General features: G+C 45.6%; 1 protein-coding gene across 1 annotated transcript in view; it reads right to left on the reverse strand.

Annotated features, from left to right (window-relative positions):
- LOC147462131 (uncharacterized) overlaps positions 1-26,575 on the reverse strand; it is a 107,769-nt gene that overhangs the window by 65,138 nt on the left and 16,056 nt on the right. Inside the window, exons 3-4 of the mRNA XM_086509558.1 lie at positions 4,460-4,543; positions 4,268-4,351 (exon numbers count right to left, since the gene is read on the reverse strand). Coding sequence (XP_086365684.1) covers positions 4,268-4,351; positions 4,460-4,543 — 168 coding nt within the window. The remainder of the gene's footprint in view (positions 1-4,267; positions 4,352-4,459; positions 4,544-26,575) is intronic.

The raw sequence follows: 26,575 nt of genomic DNA on the forward strand, positions 1-26,575 counted from the left end.
CTCCTCATCATACCAACTGTTTTGAGGCATGCTTCCGGATCGTCTGCGTGTAGGCTGGCTGTGGGGATATGCCTCTGATGCTGCATCATGGAGAGAGAGAGAGAGAGAGAGAGAGAGAAAATGAAATGTTATATTAACGTCTTCAAAAGGCCAAGGTGACCTATGAGACCAGAAAGTTACAATGTGGTGGATCTGATACAAAGTCAGAGTAACAAGATGACAAAATGACAGAAATGACAAAATGACAAAATAAAATACTATGGAATCCTGAACTGCTAGGTGTAAACTAAGCAGCTAAACAGCTAGCTGGGATAGCTAGATCACAGGAGATCCAGCATCGGTCGTTGGCGGATCTCATCAATCTCCTCCATGGTCAGTAGTCTGACCGGGCATCGTGCATGTCAAGCCAAAGTGATCCAAATCCTCTGATGCAGCCTCTGTCAATGTTGTGTAGTCCTCGCAGTCGTGGGCATCTGGATCTCCCCAGCTCAGTCGCTCGATCGATCAATGTGCCTCTGGTGTGAGGCAACGAGCTTTGCTGTGGTAGTAACTCCTCCAGGTGTCCAGTGGCAACTCTAAAGAAGTCTGTGATCTGTCTCTGAGACTGGCTAGCCTCTTCTCTCATCAGGCTCTCTCTGTGTCTGCGCAGCTCGAGCAAAAACAAACCCAGGCATCTCTGATCCTCGTACCGCATGACTCTAGAGAATGGTCCAAAGCCCTCACTGAACAAGCAATGGAAGCGGCCTCGTATTCGTAGTAGACGGGGCAGTGGCATGTGCAGTGCAACTCTGTCTCAGGCTCGATGTCACACAAGGGGCATGTCCTGGCCTCTGCTGGTACTCCGCTGTATCTCCCAGTCTCGATCCGCAACAGGTGTGAGGATGTGCGTATCTGGCCAATAGCACATCGTATCTCATGAAACAAGTGGGTGTCCATGTATCTGGGCCTCGTCACAAAACCATCCTCCGTAAGCTGGAGGAGATGCTCTCTGTAGAAAGCCATCTTCGTGCCAAGCTCCTATGCTGGCTGTATCCATGTCCTCTTGGTGTCTAGCTGAGTCAAGTCCTGGCGAATGAGCCTGGTGATCTCGGATAGTGTAAGAGTCAGAGAGGGCGCATCCAGTGAGTACTGGAAGGGAGGCAATCTGTCTATGTTGAACCCATGCGCCTGAAACCATGATGTCATCTCCCCATACCAGCATGTTGTATCTCCCTGCATGGCTAACTGTCGAGACGACTCGAGTGCAAGGCGTGCATATCTGTCTCTGGGAAGTTCCCACATGCGGTGTATGAAGGAGACAGATCTGGTGAGCGCCTCAACCACTAGTGGGGGGGTAGCTAGCTTTGCTCGTACAATAGCACGTGATACTGAAGCCTTGGCTCTAATGAGCCGCGAGATCATAGAGACCAGAGGCTTCTCCATGTCCCCCTACCCATCACTGCGGCCTGTCCTCCCGTGATGATCCAATGAAGGTCCCCAAATCTCAGCTCCATAAAGCAATGCAGAAGCCACCAAAGTGTCAAAGAGCCAGAGCTTCGTCCGAGGCTCCTAAAACTGAACCTGTGAACACATCCTTTCCAATCTACCCAATCCTGCAGGGGCTCTGGTCAATCTAGTCTCTGCTGCCCTCCTCAATGAAAATGCTGGCCCACTAAAAACCACTCCAAGGTAAGTGTAAGCATCTGTATACTCCACCTTCTAAAGGGTGTATGTGAATGCTGGCGCTGACCTCCTGATCCACTGTGGGGTGGTATTAAATACCATGACCTTGGTTTTACCAAGGTTGACGGGCAAACCACTTTCCTAGGCAAACCTATGCAAAGCATCCAAGTGACGTTGCATCCCTTCGGAGAGTCGGAAATCAACACAATATCATCAGCATATAACAATAGTGGAATCCATGTCCCTGCCAGTTGTGCACCTCTATCACCATCTCTCTCAATGTAGTTGGAAACCTCATCCACATACATACCAAATAGACTAGGAGAGAGCGGGCAGCCCTGCTTCACCCCAATAGTGGAGTAAACCGGTGTGGATAGACCCTCTGGGGTGCGTACATGCCCTACTACTAACCTGTATAATCCCATGACCCCCCAAACGAGCTCTGTGGGTACTCCCATCTGCTGTAATCTGTACATCAATCTAGCTCTGGGCACTGTGTCAAATGGTTTGCGGAAATCCACAAAGCTACAATAGATCCGTCTCCCACGCGATCTGCCCTCCTCAATGATGGCTCTGAGTGTCAAGATATGGTCAAGAGTAGAAAAACCCCTCCTGAAACCTGCCTGCCCAGCTGCGCGTAGAAGAAGAAGAAGAGAAGAGAATTTTAACGTCGTAGGAAACTATCCCAATAGACCTTAAAGATCTATCCAACGAGAAGAAGAAGAGAGAGAGAGCTACAGCGATTCCCCTCACATACTCACACGAATATCACATACAAATTTTGAAAGAGTAAACATCGATGTTCGAACAATTCACAAAAGTCCTTAGGCAGAATATCATCAGCCAAAGTACCCATGATTACGTATATAACCATAAAACTTCCCTTTCTAATCCGATTGATCTACTTTGGTGAGCTCCCCTCATGCAGCAAACACTGCAGCAAAGTCAATGGCTGAATACCTTACGAGCTCTACACAAAGAAGCTCCTCACATCTGTAGATTCAAAAATAAGATCCCCACCAAGGACTGTCTCCCCCTCCAATCCAAACTTCTAGGAAGTCCACAACTCCCCTCATTGGAAGTCCAAAAGATCCCTCTTTGAATCTGAATCTGTATCAAACTCTGATCTGTACCTTTTTGAAAAGTTCTTGCTAACTGGACCTTTCTACTTGCACACACCAAAAAGTTTCAACCTTTACACACTAGCTGAGAGCTAATAAAATAAAGTCACCAAGAGATTACATCAATCCCTTAAACCATATCTTTCAAGACACCAAGTCTGCCTTGGCTTTCTTTCCTTTTCTATTTTCTGTTTCTTTGTCTGCCCCCTTGGTTAGATTCTGTGCAAGCATATCATCCACTATTTTTTCTGTCCCACTCTGACCCAGATCTTGCTGAGTCTTGTGTTTCCTCAATCTCTTCATCCACATACTAATAATCCTCTTCCTCCTCCCAAACTTGAGAACTGCTGCTTCCACAGTCGATAGCTGCAGTTCTGCGTCAGATTATTCTGATGTAGCAATTGTTTTCATTTTATAACTCAATTTTGGGAGAGTCTCCCCTTTCAAAAAATTGTCCTTGATGACGGGGGTGATGTAGCCCCATGGGCAGTTTTTAAAACTAAAAGAATGGTCTCCTTTGCGCAAAGACAGAAAAAGTCCTTCCCCATCTGAAAAGGAGTGGCCATCACACTCTGGATGGGTGAACATTGCACTGTGCATGGCAAAATGTTACGTGGCCTGCACTCCACTAGCCAAATCATTGGCTTTATTGAAACCTCTGCATTGCCGGTTGATTCAAGCTAAAGGGACCACTATGGTGGGTGATGTGGTGACTGGCGATGCTATCATTTATCTTTCTGGCTGCAATTGTCAAGTTTGGCTTGGGCATGCATAACAGGCCCTTGTGGCATACCATTGAGCTTATGATGTATAATCTTCAGCCCTCGCCATGACTAGAGCTCCCAAGGGCCAGGTGTTTGACCAGAGACACAACCCTCTACCTATCATCAACGCTCAGCTCCAAGGGAGACAATGTGGTCTTCTACAACCCAGAGACACATGCTTTATAAGTCATGCTCTAGTTATCCTTCAGATGGTGCATTAAGAATATTAGCTCACACTCGTAGATTGACTAGCTAATCTATTAATTCTATAAGAATTAAAAAAATCTAAGCCATAGCTAATTTAGCAGCAGTCAATTGGCCAGGTATGATCCTTAAAATGCGACACCATTCAAAACACCAAGGCTATCAATTCACTATCAGGAAGAAGATTTGATTTCCTTGCCATCCTCAAAATTTGACTTGCATTATTGCACTGATATTCTAATGTTTGCTCCAATGTATGGTGTTTATCGGTGGGATTGCAAAGACTAGTTATTGTTCTTGGAGAAAAAGAAAGCAAAGACACAAGTTGGAGGCATTGACAGTTTGTGCATTTATGTAATCACGAAGAGAAATTCGGGAGCGTTAATATGCATGTTGAGTTACTTAAAAAAGCAGATGGGTGAGTACAGTTAGCATCTTGCAAGAGAGGTGCTAAAAATCTGAGAGCCTAAAAATTTACGCCAATTGGGCGTAAAGAGAAATAGTTTTAGATAATACCTGAGGTCCTCCAATTTTTTCTTGCTTTGGAGGCTCTAGAACTCTTCCTATTGAATCTAGCCTCCTTTTAAAAATATCATGTTTCTGCAAAAGAAAACAATATAGCAAGCCCTCCCAAACAATTCCTTTACCAGGACAAGGTTTTGAATTAGGAAATCAACAAGCGAATTCTTATGCAGAAGAAAGCCATACCACATCAAGATGTTGTTCTCCACTCACATCCATAGCATCAAGGCTTAAAATGGAGCACGCAAGATTTGGAAAAGTAATGTTTAACTGCAACCAGAATATTATAAACACACATATGACCATGTGCACCACAAAACTTAGACAAATCTAATCTACCTTTTCAATGTTTGAGCCTCAAACTTAAGTGAAGGAAAAACCTCTCAACTAGAAATTCATTTAATCATTGATAAGTATTCAAACCATCAGGTCCGTCAGTGGCTAACACCGTCAACTCCATCAAAAAAATCATTAATGAGTCTTTACCACTATCAGGTCCATGCCAGCTGAAAGCTGAGACATTTCCCAAGGTCCAATATTGGGTGTGGAATTGGTGACAGTACCTGCGTATGCGCGCACACATCCAAAATACAAATCTGCATGCACCTTACACTTTTGGTCTTGGCTCCAAGATGAACACTGCACTCGATCATACTGAACCCTAGGACTTGTCGATTATACCACCATAAAGTAGCAGATAAGAGGAACCCCGTGGAGAATTCAGGCAGCCTCCAAAAACTTACGACAAAAATAGACGACCCAAAAGATGACAATGTGATAAAAATGCAAACTTGACAAAAGTGGGGCAACAACGTTTGAAACAACCCCTAATTGTGCCAAGGACACAACCTAAGGGGTGGCAGACGGATGACACACTTAGAAAATATAAAAACTCAGTAGCACAAGCCACCTGGAAAGTAAACCTCTAATATTGCTTCTATTTTGTGTGCTGCTCTACATGCCATAGGGGATGTTCAAGACAAGGAGCCATGTGATCACCAAGGCTCAGAGAAGGCTAAGTAGGAGCGCTCCAAAATGAGAGTGGGAGACCCCGGCGTGCAGCAGAGCAAGCCTGTATAATATGCAATGAGGTAGGCACCTGATCAGAAAGCACTATCCCAGCCAGAATAGAAAGCTCTCCATCCGCATTAGTTGCACAATCTCCGATCTAAATCTATCCAGCCTCTCTAGCAATCTCTCTTCTTGGCGTGGACAACCCCAAGAAAAATGCAAGGAATCATGGGAGCACATAAATGAAGGCATATGCCATGCATCCACTGCATATACCTAGATGAAACCACGATAAGTCCATATTCATAGTACACGGAGTACGGGAGATATTTAGTGGAGATGGGGACCTCACATGGATTGGCCATACTTAATGGCCTACAACAATTTCCTGCAGCAGCCGGGCTTACTTGCTTCCCACATAGGCATGGGGCCAGCACACTGGATTATGTCATGGCACAGCCGAGCTTCAGCCCCTGCACTCAGGATCTCAAAGTAGGACCTCACATGGATTGGCCATACTTAATGGCCTACAACAATTTCCTGCAGCAGCTGGGCTTACTTGCTTCCCACATAGGCACGGGGCCAGCACAGTGGATTATGTCATGGCACAGCCGAGCTTCATCCCCTGCACTCAGGATCTCAAAGTACGACCCAGACCAGTGGGTGTAGCAGTCGATCGTGCACTTTTGACACTTTCAGTCTCCTTTCAATAGAGTACAGCTCAGGTGTCAGGAAGGAGGACACGTACCCGCTACACATTACACCAGAGACTGACCCTGTCTATACAGAGGAGATCGTCTATGTACAGCAGCCAGGCCAGGACTCTCAGTGGAGGAGCTCACCACTTTATTGATTGAGACATTGCATGATGCAGCAGCAGAGGCGTACCCACACATTCAGCCTGATTAGAGACGCCGTCCTGTGAGCATGCCTCAGAATAGTTGCATGATGAGGAATGTAAAGAGACGAGAGCACAACTTAAGAGGGATCTTCTCCTAGGGGTCATCAATCACAAACAATCTCGGAGAGCCTTCTGGCGCCTTGTGCGACGGAAGAAGCGAGCATTCCTAGCTCGAATGAAGCGAGACTTATACGAGTTGTTCTTGAGCAGAGACTCAGGAGAGGCATGGTGTCTCTTTCTGAGCACTCCCCTCCCCCAGTGATTACTTCCCCTGATGTATGGAGTCAATATGCAACATCCTTATATGCGGTCCCTGGACAGACACCCCTTCCAGATCATCTTGAGCCATGCCCATCTACAAGTACCTTCTTTACCACTGAGATGGTAAAGACGGCCATTGATAGGATGAGGACCAAGAGGGCATATGATCATGATGGTCTTGTAGCACAGCACTTTATAAATGCTAAAGATATGCTAGCATAGGTTCTTGCAGTTTTGTTCAATCGTGTCATGTGCGAGGGTCTACATAAGACTTGGGAGACTGTCTACTATTGTGCCGACCTTCAAGGCAGGTGATCCCACGGAGCCTAGCAACTACCGTAATATTATGATTGGACACACATTGGCACGGTTGTATGCATCTTCCTTGAGTAAAATTTGAGCAAACGGGCACAGAGTGAGGGCGTGTGGGCAGCGGGACAGGCCAGTTTCAGAAGAGGCTTCTCTACTCTTCACCATATTCTGACACTCAGAGCCATCATCGAGGAAGGTAGGGCACACGGAAGACAGATTTATTGTAGCTTTGTGGATTCCCAAAACGCATTTGACATGGTGCCTAAAGCCAGGTTGATACGCACACTACAGGAGATGGGAGTGGCCAATGAGTTGATTTGAGGTATCATGGCTCTATACAAATCAGTGGTGGCACATGTACGCACTTCAGAGGGGATATCTGATTTAATACACTCCACTATTGGAAACAAGGTTGTCCATTGTCCCCTACTCTATTTGGTATGTATGTAGATGAGGTTTCCAATTACATTGACAAAGAGGGTGACAGAGGTGCCCAGATGGCAAGGACATGGATTCCGTTGTTGCTATATGCTGATGATATTGTGTTGATATCTCACTCACCAGAGGGTATGCAATGGCATTTGGATGCATCACATAGCTTCGCAGAGGATAGTGGATTGTCTTAAACCTTGGTAAAACCACGGTTATGGTGTTTAACACCACACCGCAGGGATCAGGAGAACGCTCACTTATGGTCAGGAGACTGTGGAGTACACACATACACACTTATCTTGGAGTAGTCTTCATTGAGCCAAGGTTTTCTTTGAAGAGTGCAACAGAGACTAGACTGACCCGAGCGTATGCGGCCTTGGGAGGGTTGGAGAGGATGAGCTCGCAGGTTCAATTCCACGAACCCCAAACAAAGCTCTGGCTCTTTGATACCTTGGTAGCTTCAGCTATGCTCTATGGGGTTCAGGTTTGGGGACCCTCTATAGGTCAGGATGGGTAGAGAGGTATGGGGAAGCCCTTGGTATCTATGATCTCTCGATTGATTATAGCCAAGGCCTCCGTACCACATGAGATCATTAGAGCGGAGTTAGCAGCCACCTCCCTCCCTGTCACGATTGTGACTTGTTACACTCTTCTTGATTCATTACAGATGCAGATGCGAAGTGTGACTAACCCAGGAGGACTCCTGTTCTCGAATGGTTACACCCCTTCGCCCAAAAGACATACCTCTTCGCCAAAAGCCACACTCCTTCGACAATTGGTCACACCCCTTCACCATACGGATGCGACTCTTCACCCAATGGTTGCAGCTCTTCGCCGAAAGGATGTGTCTTTTCGCCTAAAGTCGTGTCTCTTCACAAAGAGACATGCCTCTTCACTGATGACTATTCAATTCCTATACAAGGAACCCTTGTATCACACTTTCAAGCAATCAAACACAGAGTCTTCTAAGTCTTGTTCTAAGTACAGTTTCAGTTTCTTAAGTCTTAATCATGAGTTTAAGTACTTAATAAAGGATTAGCGACCAGAATCCTTACAGTGGTATCAGAGCAAATTTTTCCCGGGACTCGAAGGTTGTGAGCCTCTCACCCTCGCCGCTACTCTCCCCCTTCCCGGAGTTGTATGGAAGCAGAAGAAAGATGGTCATGACCCATGTCAGCATGAGGTAATATTTTCTCAAACACATACATAAAGATAAGCAGAAGCTGGCAGACAGAGTGGGTGTTGCGGCATACCGGATGCACTCCTGGAGTAAGTCTCTCCAGCAGTAGGTGACTCTTTGCCTGGACGACTTGCGCTTTTTTCCATGAAGAGTCGCACCCCCCCCTTGCGCATCTGACGCGAGCCAGTGCATCCAAGCCGCCCCTTCACCCGGCAGCTCACATACGGCAGCCCACGTTGGCAGCGCTGGCTGTTTTCGCTGGAGGCAGCAGCGTTCAATTTATTATTGAAGCAACGCAGCGTTTCAATTATTAACCAGCGCTGGCTTTAAAAATACAAGGCCCCTTTTAATTTAAAGGGATTTTGGCCGGCCGCCCAACCTCACTTTTAAGTGGGCACCCTTGGGCACCCCTTTGGGGAATAATTAAACAAAAAAAAAAGGGCCAAAGGCAGCCAGCGCAATGCATAACCAGCGCCAGCGTGAAGGAAGTCTCTCACTCTCTCTTCTGCTAATTCCCAGCACCACCAATTCTGGCCATCACCAGACGCGCACACGGGCTTGTTCACAGTCATGGCAGAGGATGCCCTCGACGTTCCCGTCAATTTTCTCTCGTACATAGACGAGGTGCCCGAGGAAATATTGCCAGAAAATCCTCCTCCAACTCCTGAAGTGATAATTATACGAGATACCCCCGAACCAGAACCCGTACCCGAACCGGAACCCGCATTCGAACCGGAAGTAATTCTCATTTCGGATTCCCCATCTCCAGTTCCAGTTCCAGAGGAAAGACAGGTTTCCGACTTCATTCCGGCACCCGAGCCTGCTCCTGTACCTGCATTACAGCCAGCAGTGTTGCCACAAAATTACCTGGTTTATGTCACTCATCGGCATGCCTCGCGCTCACAGGGCTGGGTGGTGTGGCATATCATAGTTACGTGCGAGCCTCTTCATTTGCCGCACTACGAGCACATACTGAGCCGGTACCCCGACTTGGCCTATTCTCTGACGGAGCGTCGCGTGGATTCAGTAAACGACATCATTTCCCAGCAGCCTTTAGTTCAGGTTCGCAGCGAGTTACAGCTTCCGGACTACACGCCCTTGACGCCAGACGACACACCTCCTATCGACGAGGTGGAAGATATCGAGGATTCGGATCTTGGACCACATTTCTTAGAAGAGTGGGACGCAGCATCAGCAGCAGCTTCACCCTTTTACGGCAACCACACCTCTCCAGCTTCTCCGAGATATTCCCTCTGAGCCGTCAGAATGTCAGAGACAGGCAGTGCTGCACCAGACGATCCGATAGCCATCCTCAGAGAACAGATGTCCGTCCTCCAGGAGGCCCTCTCCACCGGTCTTGCATCGATGACCGCACGTTTGGATGTCCTGCGGGCCTTTTCTTCTTCGAGGACGCAACCAGCTACCCATTCAGTTTCTTCGGTAGCAGAGTCAGTTCCTGAGCAAGTCGACGCTCCGGAACCAGAGGTAGACAATCCTGAATTGAAATATCTTTTTAAGATAATAAACACAGCACAAAAAAAGAAAATAGATGCAAAGTTGCCCGAGCCATACAACAGTCGCCGCGATAAGCGCGTGCTAGACCATTGGCTTTTCAAAATGGAGGTTTACTTTTCAAATATTGATCTCATTGAAAGCAAGAAAGTTGCTTTGGCTAGCTCTCTACTAAAGGATACTGCATTCCTTTGGTGGCGTCGCCGCATCAAAGATGGAAAAATCACCGCTACTTGGGACAAATTCCAGCGCGTTCTTTGCAAGGCTTTTTTGAGCCTGCAAATGCCGATTTCCACGCCCGGTCTTCTCTCCGCCGCCTGAGCCAAACTGGTTCCTTGGCCGCGTACATCTCAGAGTTTCAGAAATTAACTCTTGAGATAGAGACTCTCAGTCCTTCCGACAAACTCCACAGTTTTGTTGACGGACTTGAGCCTTCCCTCCGAGATGATGTCCATAAATTTAACCCTGCCACACTGGATGCTGCAATCGCTTATGTTGAGCGTCTTGGTGACAATTGGCGCCCACTCAAAAGTTTCCTTTCTGGTGATCGAGTTTCCAATTCTGCAAGCTCTTTACAACGAAATTACCAAGGACAAGGTGATCAGAATCAGCGTTCTTTCTCAGGAGCTCACTCTTCGAGACAATACTCTGCTGGACAAACTTCTTTTCGACCCCAATCTTCTGGACAAGCAGCCACTTCCAGAGCCTCCTCTTCGGCAAATAATCAGAATCGACGAAACAATCGTCCCAATCATAGAAGGAATGGTCGTCGTGATTTTCGGCCGAATACTTCCTCTGGACAGCAATCCTCTTCATCGGCTCCTTCAACCTCCAACTCCAACCGTACAGGATTATGTACAATTTGTCATGGAGATCACAGGTGGTATGAATGCCCCAAGAAGCCAAATCCTTCAAATCCTCGCCAGAATTCTCACATGGAGACCACAATACGTCCTCTGGACAGCAATCCGGCTCCTTCAACCTCCAACTCCAACCGTACAGGATTATGTACAATTTGTCATGGAGATCACAGGTGGTATGAATGCCCCAAGAAGCCAAATCCTTCAAATCCTCGCCAGAATTCTCACATGGAGACCACAATTTCAGAACCTATCCACAGCCAACCTCCTGTCCCAGACAAAGGCAAACAGGCAGCACGTTGTGTTCGAGTTTCCAAGGTTGTAAGTGCCTTAATGATGAATGCTCGGAATCACGTCACTGCTCCGGTGGATCTTTCGAATCAGGTTCTCACCCTCCTTGGCTTTGTTGGCAAGCAGCCAATCAATGTTCTTGTGGATAGTGGGTGTTCTACTAATTTCGTCAGCAAATCTTTGATTACTAAACTGCGCCTTCAAACTCAACCTAGTGAGGCAGCTTACCAAGTAGAACTTGTTGATGGTTCCTTCCTCGAGTGCAACAAAAGGATTGAAAAGCTGGATTTTCAGATTCAGGATTACCAAGATCAGCTTGGTTTTTCAGTTATGCCCTTGTCACATTACGACTTGATCCTTGGCCAATCTTGGTTATTTCAGTATGATCCAATAATCAATTTCAGAGATCACTCAATTCGGCTCTTTCACAAGCAACAGGAAATAGAGCTTCGTGGTCTTTTCAGTGCCAAACCCATTATCTTGGTTTCTGCTTTACAAGTCAAACGGCTGGTTCGAAAACGTGATTGTGCTACTGCCTTAATCATGTTAAGAGATGTTAAACCCGGTGCAGAAGAAGCAGAAGTTAAATCCTCCTCAAATATTGCCTATTTGCAGCAACCCTTCTTTCAACCACATTTGGACTTGTTTCCCGACGAGCTACCAACAACTTTGCCTCCTCGGCGTTCCGTGGATCATCCCATTGATTTGATCCCCGGCCAACCTCCACCAATTCGAGCCCCTTATCGAGTTTCATACTCAAAGCCTCAAGAGATACAGCGGCAGCTAGAAGATTTGTTGGATAAAGGTCATATTCGCCCAAGCAAAAGTCCCTTTGGAGCTCCTGTTCTGTTGGTCAAAAAGAAAGATGGGTCTATGTGTCTTTGCATCGACTATCGTGCTTTGAATAAGTTGACGATCAAAAACAAGTTTCCCTTGCCTCGCATTGACGAGTTATTTGATCAATTACTGGGAGCAAAGATCTACTCCAAAAATGATCTAAAATCAGGGTATCACCAAATTCGCATTCGCATTGGTGATGAGTACAAGACAACTTTTCGCACAAAGTATGGTCACTATGAATTTCTGGTATTACCATTCGGGTTAACCAATGCCCCGGCCTCTTTCATGATGCTGATGAACGAAATATTCGGACCATACTTGGACAAGTTCGTGATCATGTATTTGGATGACATTTTAGTTTTCAGTCGAACGATGGCTGATCACAAGAAACATTTGAAGCTTGTCTTCCAAGTTTTGTGAACCAATGTGCTATACATCAATAAGAAGAAAAGTGATTTCTTCAAGAATCAGGTGGAATACCTTGGTCACATTATTTCTGCCAGTGGCGTTGCAGTCGATCCCAAGAAAATACAGGTCATAGTGGAATGGCCTTTACCGCTCACCATCTCAGATGTGCGCTCCTTTTTGGGACTTGCAAACTTCTATCATACCAAGGTCCACAAATTCTCCGACATTGCAGGTCCTTTGACTGAGCTTACCAAGCAGGATAAACTTCAATGGACTGAAGAAGCAGAACAGTCGTTCAAAGCCCTTAAACACGCCTTGACGACAACTCCAGTTTTGGCTATTGCAGATCCTACTCAACCTTTTCAGGTCATGACCGATACGTCAAATCGTGCTTCTGGAGGTGTTCTTATGCAGAATGAGCATGTCATTGCTTTTGACAGCCGCAAATTTTCAGCCATACAAATGAGATACCCAGTTTATGACAAGGAATTTTTAGCCATTGTTCATGCTTACCGCACTTGGAAACACTATCTTCTTGGCGCAGATTCCGTGGTGCAGACAGATCATCAGTCATTGACATACATTTTTACTCAACCTGTGATGAGTCCGCGTCAAGGACGATGGGTTGAGTTCTTGGCAAATTTTCATATGATTATTCAATACATGCCAGGCCTTGCAAATGCAGTTGCAGATGCCTTAAGCCGCCTTCCTCGAGCCATCAACTTTGCCATTTCCAGTGTGCAGATGGAAATACCTGCTTGTTTCAAGCATGAGTATTTGACACATCTAGATTTTGGATGCATTTCAAGCTCTTAAATCCTCTACTCCGACTCCTGCAGGGATGAATATGTTTGCAGCTTACACCATTGTCAATGACTTGCTGTATTACATTGATCGCATTTGTGTTCCACACAATACACCATTGCGGAAAATTTTAATCCAAGAACATCATGAAGTCCCTTTTGCTGCTCATCGAGGCATCAGCAAGACATACAGATTGTTATCTGCAACATATTTTTGGCCACAAATGCAACAAGATGTTATCAAGTTTGTCAAAGCTTGTCATTCCTGTCAAACAATGAAGGCTTCTCGACAACTTCCTCAAGGGTTACTTCATCCTTTGCCCGTACCTCAAGAAAGATGGGAAAGTGTCAACATGGATTTTATCACTACATTGCCTCGTTCTCAAAAAGACAATGCACAGATTCTCGTAGTGGTGGATCGGTTTTCAAAGACGGCACACTTTATTCCTTGCAAGAAAGCTGCCTCGGCACCAGACGTTGCGCAATTGTTTGTGCAACACATTTTCAGATTACATGGATTACCGAAGTCTTTTGTTTCAGACAGAGATCCCAAATTCACAGGGCATTTTTGGACATCCCTTTTCAAATCCCTTGGTACAAATTTGTTATTCAGCTCAGCATACCATCCTCAAACTGATGGGCAGACAGAAAGAGTGAATCAAATTTTGGAAGAAATGCTTCGACATTACATACAAATTCGATTGGGATCATGGGAAGAGTATTTGCCACTTGTAGAGTTCGCATACAATAACTCTATCCATTCAATAACTGGCATGACTCCATTCCAAGCAGCTTATGGGCATACTCCTCTTATACCGACAAACTTTGTTCTTCAACACAAAGTAGCTCTAGCAGATCAGTTGGTTCAAGAAATGCAAGATGTACTTATTCAAGTACGTGACAAGTTGGTTCATGTCCAACAAAAGTACCAGAAACAAGCCAATAAGCATCGACGACATGCAGATTTCCAAGAGGGAGATTTGGTTTTATTATATGTAGCACCTCATCGCTACAAAACTGTGAAATAGGTCTTTCCAAAGTTGCGCCCTCGCTTCTATGGACCTTTCAAAATAATCAAGAAGTACTCAGTTGTCAGTTACAAGTTGGAACTTCCACTCTCATGGGGAAAACTTCATCCAACTTTCCACATTTCTTGGCTCAAACAATACATACAAGGAGATTCGCCAATTCCAGACTTATCTTCTTATGTGCCAGAAATTGAAGATGAACACATAATTCTTGTTCCAGGAAAGATTCTTGATGTAAGACAAAAAGAAACAAGACGAAAGATCACAACAAAATTTCTTGTCAAGTGGATGGATCTTGATGAGTCAGACTCAACTTGGTAGACGGATGAAGATATGCAGCAGTACCCAAACCTCCTTCAAGAATTCTTTGAAAAGCGGAAGACTTTCATCTGAACACGGGGTTTTTAAGTAAATGGGAGGGAATGTCACGATTGTGACTTGTTACACTCTTCTTAATTCATTACAGATGCAGATGCGAAGTGTGACTAACCCAGGAGGACTCCTGTTCTCGAATGGTTACACCCCTTCGCCCAAAAGACATACCTCTTCGCCAAAAGCCACACTCCTTCGACGACTGGTCACACCTCTTCACCGTACGGATGCGACTCTTCACCCAATGGTTGCAACTCTTCGCCGAAAGGATGTGTCTTTTCGCCTAAAGTCATGTCTCTTCACAAAGAGACATGCCTCTTCATTGATGACTATTCAATTCCTATAAAAGGAACCCTTGTATCACACTTTCAAGCAATCAAACACAGAGTCTTCTAAGTCTTGTTCTAAGTTCAGTTTCATTTTCTTAAGTCTTAATCATGAGTTTAAGTACTTAATTAAGGATTAGCGACTAGAATCCTTACACTCCCCCCCCCCTCCCCATGGAGATAGAGGTGCTTACCAGATCGGTCTCCTTTATGCACAACGGGGATACTACCAGAGATAGATATGCCAGATTGGCCCTTGAGTCCTCAAGACAGTTAGCTTTACAAGGGGACACATCATGCTTGTATGCACAGATGTCATCATGGTTCTAGATACATGGCTTCCACATGGACAACTAACCCCCCTTCCAGTACTCCATTGATGCACCATCGTTGTCTCTTACGCGGGGTAGAGATCACTACACTCATTCACCAAGACCTGACCAGTTGGACACCAAGAGGACATGGATAGAGCCGACACAAGAGTTGGGTACGAAGATGGCTTTCTATAAAGAGCATCTTCTCCAACTCACAGGGGATGGGTTTGTGATTCAACCCAACTACATGGATACACATCTATCTCATGGGTTACAGTGTGACATTGGCCAAATACGAACATCTTCCCACCAGCTTGAGATTGAGACTGGTAGATTTAGAGGGATATCAGTAGCCAGGAGGATATGCCACCTATGCCATACAGAGCCAGAGACAGAGATGCATTATAAATGTCAATGCACAGTGTACTACGAGATATAGGGTCGCTTCCATTGTCTAGTTGGAGACGGTCATGAGCTATCACGACCGATGCCTTAGACTGTATCTACTTGAGTTACACAAACACAGAGATAGTTTTACTGAGGGGATCTGGAGAGAGACAACCCCAAAGACAAATTACCGATTTCTTCACTGTAACAGACTTGGACACTCCAAGTCAAGAATCAATCGCGACAGCACCAAATAACCACTTCAAAACAATTCACAGTTCACAATAGATTCAACGCTGGCCCGCAGACGGAGTTCCGTGCCTAGAGACATTGGCCCCAAAGACTGGCGTCCCTTTCGATATTCCTTTTTGTATTATTCAGTTCAAAGTACAAGAGTGGTTGGGTCTCACTCTCAGACTCTGCGTCTAGATGCTCTGCAGAGTGAGAGCCCAATCCACATATTTATTGTTTACAAGGGATGCCAAAAGCAAAGCCCCGAAAAGCTTCAGATCAAAAGCCTAAATAAAAGCAAAGGCTCTCTCCTCTCTCAAACTCTCTTGAGTTTTTAAAATAAAGCAAGGGATTCTCTCTCATTCTATCTCAATTTGCGTACAGCAAAAAAATTCTTTTCCTAGCGCAAAATCCAAAAAGTTCGGTACGGTGCCACGTCATCATGTCAGTGCTTTTTCCGGGATTCAGTCTATTGCCCTTTTAGGGTTAGGGTTAGGGTTAAGGTTTCTGTTGTTTTTAGGGTTTTTGGCAAATTTTAGGGTTTGCAGGTTTTAGGGCTAGGGTTTCCAGAATTATGGTTTTCAACAGCAGTCAAGGTTAGGGTTTCCCGCATGCTCTCGGACAGACACGTCATCACTTTGTGACATACCCCCCTCTTGAAAACATTGTAATCGCCCTCGATTACGCCTGCGACACATCTAGCACATGTACCAATCGACAGTCACATCACACGACATCACAGGACATCACTAGACATCACAGGACATCACATGACAAATCACATTCAGCATTCATTCGGATCTTAGACCATGATTTATCGGCAATGTAGCTAGCAATCGCATCTAGATCCAATCGGGACCTCATCGATGTCCGATTGACTAACTCCTATTGCAACCATGTCTATTCGAGATCAAGTAGACCGAAATGCTGCAGTCATTTCGTCTATCAGTTCCTGCACTTAAAAAGAAGTGAAGAACAAATCAGTATCATATTCAGAAATTCCATTTCATAAAGTCATCCAGCAGAATACTGTCAGCTCTCAGTATCCCTGAAGCTCAAAGAGACATCAGTGACTTTAGTATCAAAATCAAGGCATCTGTTGACAAAGGAGCGGAGTAACTCCCCTCTTGTGCATCCCACTGCACCAGATCTCCGGCCAAGTTGAATTATGGGTTCCATTTGGAGTAGACATGCTAAACCAAAAGCATCGAGGTAAAGTTTCACAATCTGAGTAATTGCCAGGTCCTCCTCCTCCATCCACTTCCAATCCAATGCAGGATAGTTCTTGAACTTAACCAAGAACCGCCTTCGGACTTTACCTTTATTCGTCGTATCCTTATGTGCCAAAATCTGTTCAAGAACAAGGATCTCCTCGTTTTCTTCCACTTCGGGTTGCTCATCAGGCTCCCATCATCAGGCACATCACCTTTAAAAGGTTTCAAGAGACTCACATGAAATGCATTGTGAATCCTCCAAGTATCAGGCAGTTTCAATTGGAAGGAGACATCATTTATCTTTTCAGAGATCTGGAAAGGTCCGTAGTATCGCATACTAAGCTTTGGAAAAAGCCTCTCCTTTCCCTTTTTCTTTCTCAGGCGTGCCTTCTCAAAACGTAAGAGCACCCAATCATCCTCCTTCAATTTCAAGTCGCGACGATGGCAATTCGCTGCCTTTTGCTGTCGTTCTTGATTTGTGCAGAGCCTCACAAACCTTGGCAAGGGCCGTATCTAAGTCTCGCGTATACTCATCTGCTTCAAAAATCTTATCTTTCGTGCTTAGGAAGGGTGGAACCTTCGCAGCACCGTCAACAATCTCAAATGGCGCCTCCCCGTCGAAGAGTGTATCATGTTATTGTAGGCAAATTCAACCAAAGGTAGGTACTTTTCTCATTGAGTCTTCTGATCCGAGATACAAGACTTCAATAAATCTAGAACCATTGGATTGGCAATCTGAGATTTCCCGTCAGTCTGCGGGTGGAACGATGACGAGAACTGCAATCGCGTACCAATGTTCTCCCAAATTGCCTTCCAAAACAAACTCTTAAATCTAGGGTCCCTGTCGGAGACAATCATCTAAGGCATGCCATGTAATCTGAAGATCTGGGCCACAAACAGACTCACTAAGTGATCTGGCTTGACTGTTTTCTTCACTGGAATGAAATGAGCCTGTTTGCTAAATCTGTCAATAACAGTCCAGATACCATTGTGACCACTCTGTGTTCTCGGGAGATCAAAAATGAAATCCATTGCAATACTTTCCCAGGGGCGGGTGGGTATGGGTAAAGGCTGTAACAATCCCTGTGCTTTATGCCTATCAAAATTGACCTTCTGGCATACCAAGCAACTGCGCACAAACTCTTCCACATCCTTCTTGAGTCTCGGCCAAAACAAGTATCTCTCTACCCCTTTCATGGTGGTAGCAATGCCGCGGTGACCCGTAAAAGGTGTACAGTGGCATTCACTCATAACCTTTCCCCTCAACGGTTGTGTAACGCACAACATGGTTTTTCTCATCAAGTAGCCATCCCGAATGGAGTATCCTGCTACTATCTCCCCATCCCGTATCCGTGTGAAAACGTCTGCAGAATCTGTATCTGTGGCATATTGATCGACCATATCCTCGAAGCTCCTATGATGTATCACAAAAATAGTCAGAACCAATGGCTTCCGAGACAAAGCATCTGCCACCACATTCTTTTGTCCCTGCACATGGACAATCTGGAAGTGAAACTGTGACAAGATGTTCGCCCACCGCATCTGCTTTTCGGAAAGCTGCTTCTGTGACAAGAAGTAGCGCATACTCTGATGGTCTGTAAAGACAGTAAAATCCGCTCCGAGTAGGTAGTGCCGCCACTGAGTAAGAGCATGCTACATGGATAACCGCCAAAAGCTCTTTCTAATAAATCTATGTTGTCATCTCCGGCCTTGAGAACAATCGGCTCTCGTAAGCAATGACATTGGCCTTCTTGCATTAAGACCGCATCCAGACTATGACCACAAGTATCGCAATATACTTCAAACGACTTCTGCAAGTCCGGCAAAGTCAAAATTGGTCTCGTAGTCAATTTCTCTTTCAATGTCTGAAAGGCAATCACCTTTGTGGGTCCCCACGAGAAAGGGACTCCTTTCTGTGTCAAGATATGCAAAGGGGAAGCAACCTCTGCAAACTTTTGAATGAACCGCCTGTAGTACGAACACACTCTCAAGAAGCTTCTAACTTCATGGACATTCTTCAAATCGGGCCAATCACGGATAGTCTCTATCTTGGCCGGATCCATTTGCACTCCCACTGTTGAGACAATGTGTCCCAGAAAGTGTATCTCTTGTAGGAAAAATTCACTTTTCTTTGCATTAATCACTAACTTGTGATCTCGTAATGCATGAAAGACCTGAAGCAGATGATCTCTATGTTCTGTCTCATTCTTGGAGAAAACAATGATATCATCAAAGAAAGTGCCAACAAATAGCCTGTACTCTCAAAAAATCCTATCCATCATCCGGTTAAATGTCGCACGAGCATTGGTTAAGCCAAAAGGCATCACCAAAAACTCAAATAACACAAAAGTCATCCGAAAAGTTGTCCTGTAGACATCTCCCGACGCGATTCTGATCTGATGATATCCACTCTTCAGATCAATCCTGCTAAAGCACAAGGATCCCTGTAATCTTTCGAGTATATCATCGATCCTAGGAATCGGAAATCTATTCTTGATGGTGATTTTGTTGAGAGCTCTCTATAATCGATGCACGTTCTCCAAGATCCATCTTTCTTCAAAACCAACAACACTGGAGAGCAATACGGTGAAGTACTAGGCTGGACAAGACTCTTTTCCAAGAGGTCTTTCACTTGGTTCATAATCTCTTCATTATGTGCTCGGCTCACACGGTAAGGTGGCCGGTTCAGTGGTGTGCTTCCAAGTATCAAATGAATGGAATGATCTTCAGGACGAGCGGATGGTAACTCGCCTGGCAGGCCCTCTGAAAAGCAATCGGCATGAGTGTGGAGAAAATCTTGGCGTTCTTTTATTCAGGTCAAAACATATTCGACCTTTATCCATTGTTCAGTTCTCTCCCAAAAGAATGAGTAAAGAAACTGAAGTTCATCAAGTACAATCTCTGAGCCCTTCATTTGTCAAAGTCGCTTTCTCGGTCCGGTAGTCAACCATGACATAGTTCTTGTGGAACCAAGGGATTTCGAGTAGAGCGTCACTTGCGTGCCCTGAACACCCCTGTCATTGCAAACGAAGTTTTCCAATGCTCGGTGTAATGGCAACATCCCGTCCGGGTGCCACTCGAACTACCTCCGCCTGTGGCCTCAGCCTTTCGGGCGTAGTTCCAAATCGAGCCGCCAATTCCAAGTGAAAAGAAGTTGGCCTTGGCTCCTTCAAAAGAGTTCCCTGATCTTTCACTTTGCCCTAAAAGCGGCAAAGTTTGTACTTTCATTCATTTGATTCGGTTCAGGCCCCACGCAATGTGGTACCAGTTCTGCTTTTTATCTGCCTTTTCTGCCACGTCTCTCAGCTGCTTTAGAACTTTCTAGCCTTTCTTCATCTTGTTCATTCGGTGCCTTGTTAGGGCACTTCACGGAGATATGCCCAGTTTCCCCACATTCAAAGCACTTCCCCTCCTTTATGTAGCGAGCTCTCTCTTGAGGAGTAAGCTTGGGTCGTGCATCCTTCTTTTCTGGGTTGCTCTTTCTCTTTCTACTTTCATTTGTCGAAGTCTATTCAGCTCTTTGTGTCATGATCTCATCGGTGGGGTAGGTCAAACTGCCAAAGTTAATGGCAAAACCCCGTTTCGCACGACTCATCAACTCCTGAATGGAAGCTGACTTCTATTCCAAGCAGTGATTTCAGATCTCTGTAGATAGACCCAAGGTAAACCGCTCAATCTGTTCCTTGAACGAGATCTTCTTAAATGAAGAGGCGGGTAGAAAAGAGCTCCAGAATCTCTCACAATAAGCGTCCACTGTATCCTTCTTGGTCATCCAAAGATGGTTCCAAGCAGTTCGTATGTCACGTTCGTACTCTCGAGTCAGCCATGAAGAAATAAAAAGCCTTTTGAATTTCAGCCATTTAACTGGCGCTGTCTTGTTTAATAGAAGCGTGGACCACCAAGTTCGAGCATTCCCCTTAAGGTAAGAGGCAGCTCTCCGAATATTAGTGCGCTCTGAGTAACGCCCTCCAGAGAAGGCGATGTCAAACTGTTGTATAAAAGACAAAGCCTTCGAAGCATCTCTATAACCAGAAAACGTGTAAAATTTAATTGATTGTCCACCTTCCTTAAACTCTCGGACTTTCTTGCTTTTGTCTTCCAAAAAGTCATATTGGTTCGCTTTGTAAAAATTCTTCTTCTTTGCATAAAAGTTGTTGTCATCAGAGTTCGAACTGCAAATCCTCTGTAGAACTGTCAACCAAGGGGCGAAATTTAGACTTCTTTGCCCTTTCCGAAGCGTTGTTTCTTGCTTCACTTTTTGCCTTTTCTGTCTTCTTCGCTCGAATCAGAAGAGCTAGAAGAACTGTCATAAGAAGAAGAAGAAGAACTGGTACTCCTTCAAATCGAACACGCTTCTTCTGTTTCTTTGCCTTATCAAATGTCGACTAACGACCCAAATAACCCACGAAGTCACTGCCTTTCTTCTGCTTTTTGCCGTGCTTTTTAGCTTTGTTCTGCGCGTCAAAAAGCTGAGCAATCCGTGCATCAACCACCTCTTCTAATTCCTTCTCTGAATATTTCTTGTGAACAGAAGATTTCTTGAGAGCGGGTTTCGGGGGTGGTGTTGTGGTTTTTTGCCACAGCTCGTGCACTTCTTGAAAAGAAGTCTCGCTCATATATTTTACAAATTTTGGGTCCTTCGCAAAATTGAGCATCATCTTTGTTGCATCGCCGATCAATTGACGACGCTCCATCTCTTGTCTCTCCGCCTGAGTAGGCCGAGGCGGGCCATACTCTCTGGCGGGATCTTCGTTGTGATCCCTACCCGCATCTCGGGATGCAGAGGGAGTCGACTGATCCTTGCGTGAAGCCATAGGTGTTGCGGGAAAAAAAAAATTGGGATCGAATTTCCCGTAGAAGAGAAATCGGCCGTGCTCCGATACCACTATAACAGACTTGGACACTCCAAGTCAAGAATCAATCACGACAACACCAAATAACCACTTCAAAAAAGTTCACAGTTCACAATAGATTCAACACTGGCCCACCGGCGGAGTTCCGTGCCTAGAGATATTGGCCCCAAAGACTGGCGCCCCTTTCGGTATTTCTTTTTGTATTATTCAGTTCAAAGTACAAGAGTGGTTGGGTCTCACTCTCAGACTCTGCGTCCAAATGCTCTGCAGAGTGGGAGCCCAATCCACATATTTATTGTCTACAAGGGATGCCAAAAGCAGAACCCCGAAAGCTTTAAATCAAAAGCCTAAATAAAAGCAAAGGCTCTCTCCTCTCTCAAACTCTCTTGAGTTTCTAAAATAAAGCAAGGGATTCTCTCTCTTTCAATCTCAATTTGCGTGGAGCAAAAAGATGCTTTTCCCAACACAAAATCCGGAAAGTTCCGTACAGTGCCACGTCATCATGGTAGCGCTTTTTCCGGGATTCAGCCTGCTGCCCTTTTAGGGTTAGGGTTAGGGTTAGGGTTAGGGTTAGGGTTCCTGCTGTTTTTAGGGTTTTTGGCATATTTTAGGGTTTGCAGGTTTTAGGGTTAGGTTTTTCAGAATTAGGGTTTTCAGCAGCAGTCAAGGTTAGGGTTTCCCGCATGCTCTCAAGCAGACACGTCATCACTTAGTGACATTCACACCAGACACTGGAGAGATAGAGGAGCAGCCACCACTGCAAAGCTTAGCTCATACTCACACCTGCGGTACTCTCATTGACCGATTGGAGCTAGGGAGATCGAGACGCCCACGACTAAGGAGAGGAGCTTCACAACATTGACGGAGACTCCAGCAAAGGATTCGAACCATACTATCTCGACATTAGGATAGCCTCATGACCCATTATATCACCCTCTTGTACTGGGTGTGAGAGTGCGCGTGTGCGGAAGAGAGAGAGAGAGAGAGAGAGAGAGAGAGAGAGAGAGAGATGAAATGAAATGTTATATTAACGTCTTAAAAAGGCCAAAGTGACCTATGAGACCAGAAAGTTACAATGTGGTGGATCTGATACAAAGTCAGAGTAACAAGATGACAAAATGACAGAATGACAAAATGACAAAATAAAATACTATGGAATCCTGAACTGCTAGGTGTGGACTAAGCAGCTAAACAACTAGCTAGGATAGCTAGACCATAGGAGATCCAGCATCGGTCGCTGGCGGATCTCATCAATCTCCTCCATGGTCAGTAGTCTGACCGGGCGTCGTGCATGTCGAGCCAAAGTGACCCGAATCCTCTGATGCAACCTCTGTCGATGCTGTGTAGTCCTCCGCAGTCGTGGGCGTCTGGATCTCCCCAATTTAGTCGCTCGGTCGGAGACCACAAATTCAAGATATGGTGAAGAGGGGGCGATCAGCCTCCCATGACTACCATGAGCAGAAGACCCGATACACAATGACCAGATAGTGTAAGGGGAGGTAGGGCAAAGCCTAGTAAAGTTCGCTTGGCCCCATAAATAGGTGCCCAAGGGGAGGTAGAGCAAAGCCTAGGAAAATTCGCCACGACCCAGCAAGAAAAATGATATATGGAAATATATGTGGACGCCCGGACAAAGGTGGGCGGCCAGACCTGGTACAACCTAGACTATGGGTGGCCAGCAACCCGGAGACATACTAGCCGTACAAGTATGCCCTAGACCTGTGAAGCAGCAGAGTGGTGTAAGTCTAACGCCCCCTCTCAGCACCTGATGTTGAACGAACCGAGTGGAGCCGAAGATGTGAGGCAAAGGATGAAGATGTCTACTACGATGTCTGCAGCAGTCTGGGGTGTCCCAACCTCCGAGAGATCTCCATAGTAAAGTGTCATCACGAGCACTGTAGCAAACTGTTGTACTCCACCGATACAGGGTAAAGATACTACGTGAAGGTCCCGAACTGAGTGTGAAATAGGATTTGTGGTGTCTGTAGTCAAACCGTCTGGAGAAAATGGAGAAGCCGAGGAGCCGTCATGAGAATGATCGGAAGCGTGTCAATGCATGAACCTATAACCCAGTGTGGCTAAGTGGCTAAGCTGTGTAAAACTCTAGGAAGGCCAGATGTAGCAAATCTGCGCCGTAAACTCCTCCGAATCAAGGAAAGTCAAACTAAGCAGCCTGCACTGTAGAAGCTACCGTAAGCTGCAGTAGTCACTAGGAGACCGCAAGGACCACCACCGAATGGTGTCCTGTCAGTAGGTAGGGTAATCCAAGATGAGGGGAAAGCCAGACTCAACAGTCTGCGTTGTGAAGGGCCTCTGAGAAGAGGTGTGGTCAGACCAAGTTTTCTGCACCGTGATCATCATGTAGAAGTAGGGAAGCCAGACTAAGCATTCTGCGTTATGAAGATCCTCTAAGAAGAGGAAAGGCCGTACCAATCCCTTTGCGTTGTCTTGCCTGTATCTCCTGCCTCCAACCCTCCGGTGTCAACCAAAACATAATCCACACCAACAACGCCACCAAACCGCAACTCGGTGTGGCTCTCAATGTGAATGAGCTGGGAGTGGCCTACTGCCTAGGTCGGGGGATAAGTCTGTTGTAAGGTTACCGAGGGTGAGTGTAAGCAACTCTGAAGGTAGCAATCCAAATGATCAGGAGTGTAGAAGAGCAATCGCACTACCATCCAAGCCAAGCTCTGGATGACTCCGGATGTAGTCGCATAATGATGCATGATCTCCCGTATCTCGCGAGTAAACTCTGCAAGAGAGTCCAAAGCACTAAAGTCCCACTTCAATCTGTAGATCCAAGCAATCAACCTATCCATGAAGAGATATGAGATCCTCTCCCTAAGTCCATGTAGATGCTCCTGTGTAAGCAAGTGATCTAACGTGTCAAGGTCAAGTAATAAGTGTGTGTCCACCCAAGATGGTGGTGTCTTCTCTGGGAATGTTAGAATCCCATATGCCATCAGCATGGCCATATCTCGTGTGAACTCCTCTGATGAGTGCATAGGTGTGTCCATAGCAACCCACAAGTCACCACCCCCTCTAGAGTGCACAACCGCCAAATGAAGGCTGGAATGAATGGATCTCCCAAGGATCGTATGCCCGTAGATGATCAAGCCGATGTTGAAGATACCGTGTACTAAAGCAATGACTGAGAGACCGCACGAACCACCATTGGATATTGTCCTGGCAGGAGGTAACTTCATCCTCTGTCGAAAATTGCAAGCCAAGAGGCTGCTGTCCACTCAAAAACGCAACTGCAAGGTGATGAAAACGCTGCTGTCCAGCGATTTTCAGCGTGCTCGTACGCTCCCGACAGGGTCCAAAGCGGTGCAGGGGGTCTGGGGAGGGTGGGGAATCAAAGTCACAACCCCGAGAGGGCTGGAAACAGAGAAAAAACAGCAGGTGTATGGCTGAAAGCTGTAGATCAGAAGAGGAATTTCGCCGGCAAAGCACCGGATGCCGAGCCAGTGGGGAAGATCTGAGTGGGCTAAAGTTGGCGTTGCCCCCCTCAACTGAAACGCAAGGTTTTTCACCAAAAACGCAGGTGCTCCCTAAAAACGCAAGGGGCAGCAAAAAACAAAAGCGATCTGGAGGGGTTTTCCACGACAAAAATGTCCAAAAATGGTTGGCGCTGGCAGCCAGCAGGTGATCGCCAATGGAGGAAGTAAAAACGCAGGTGGAAATGGGGATTCCCGCGAGGAAAACGCTTCAGACGTCGTCGCTTGCCTGGCTTTTTTCTGATGGCTGGCTGATGTAAAAACGTTGGCTGATTCTTGCAGAAAACGCTGCTGATTCTTGCAACATAGTCACAATCGTGACATACCCTCCCTCTTTAAATAAAACCCAGGGTAATTGTAGAAACTCTGGGAAGAAGGAAATGTATTATTGTAGTGCTTCTGCATCCAAAGCTCTTTCTGTTAAGTCCCACGTCATGGCATTGTCATTGACCATGACTATTTTGCCAAACTGAAAACTGATTATATCTGCAACTTGTCGCATCTTTGTCAAAAGTATTAATATCACATCTGCAACTTGATTAGTGCCTTTGCCAAAGTCATTTGTAAGTTTGAGCTTTATCCAAGGAAAGATTGAATCTGTATCTGCTTCAAGTGAAATTATTGGTAAACTGACTTGAGTTATCTGTTGAGTGATGACCACTGGTTGGAAATCTATAAGGTATTCAATTGGTTTGTCTGGAACAGTAAAATCCTCCTGAAGGGATGTCGTAGAGTGAGACAGAGTAGTGTTTGGAGGTATATCCATCTGTAAAGGTTTATCAATAGAACAAGTTGTGTCCAAAGATTCATTTGCAGCGACTAAAGTCGTGTTGCAAGATTCTGCATCTGTTTTATCCTTTGTATTTTTGAAGATAAGAATTGGTATCTTCAAGTTTGAAGAATTATCATTCACCATAGCATCTGGTATTTGTTTAGAGACAAAGACCGTCTTCTGCAAGGGCAATGACGAGGCGAATTTTCTTGCCTGGATCACGGCCAAAGAAGTGGTTATGTGCTTGTTGGTTGTCACATAAGAACTGGAATCTTCTGAATCTTCAGCTTTCTCAACAGGTATTGAGGCTTCCTGTTAGGTGCAGCGGAATGAATGTTTGAACTTTGCTCAAGATGAGTACTCCATAATGTGCTCAAGGTTCCTTTTCGTTCTTATGGAAGGGAGAGCCTTCCGTTCTTAATGAGAGTGCTATGATCACAACAAAGTGAATGCACATTGTGCGTACAAGTGAATGAGACTGAGAGATAGAGAGA

Source organism: Adiantum capillus-veneris, chromosome 3 (genome assembly GCF_014529385.1).
Source record: "Adiantum capillus-veneris isolate H3 chromosome 3, ASM1452938v2, whole genome shotgun sequence".
Classification (NCBI taxonomy): Eukaryota; Viridiplantae; Streptophyta; class Polypodiopsida; order Polypodiales; family Pteridaceae; genus Adiantum; species Adiantum capillus-veneris.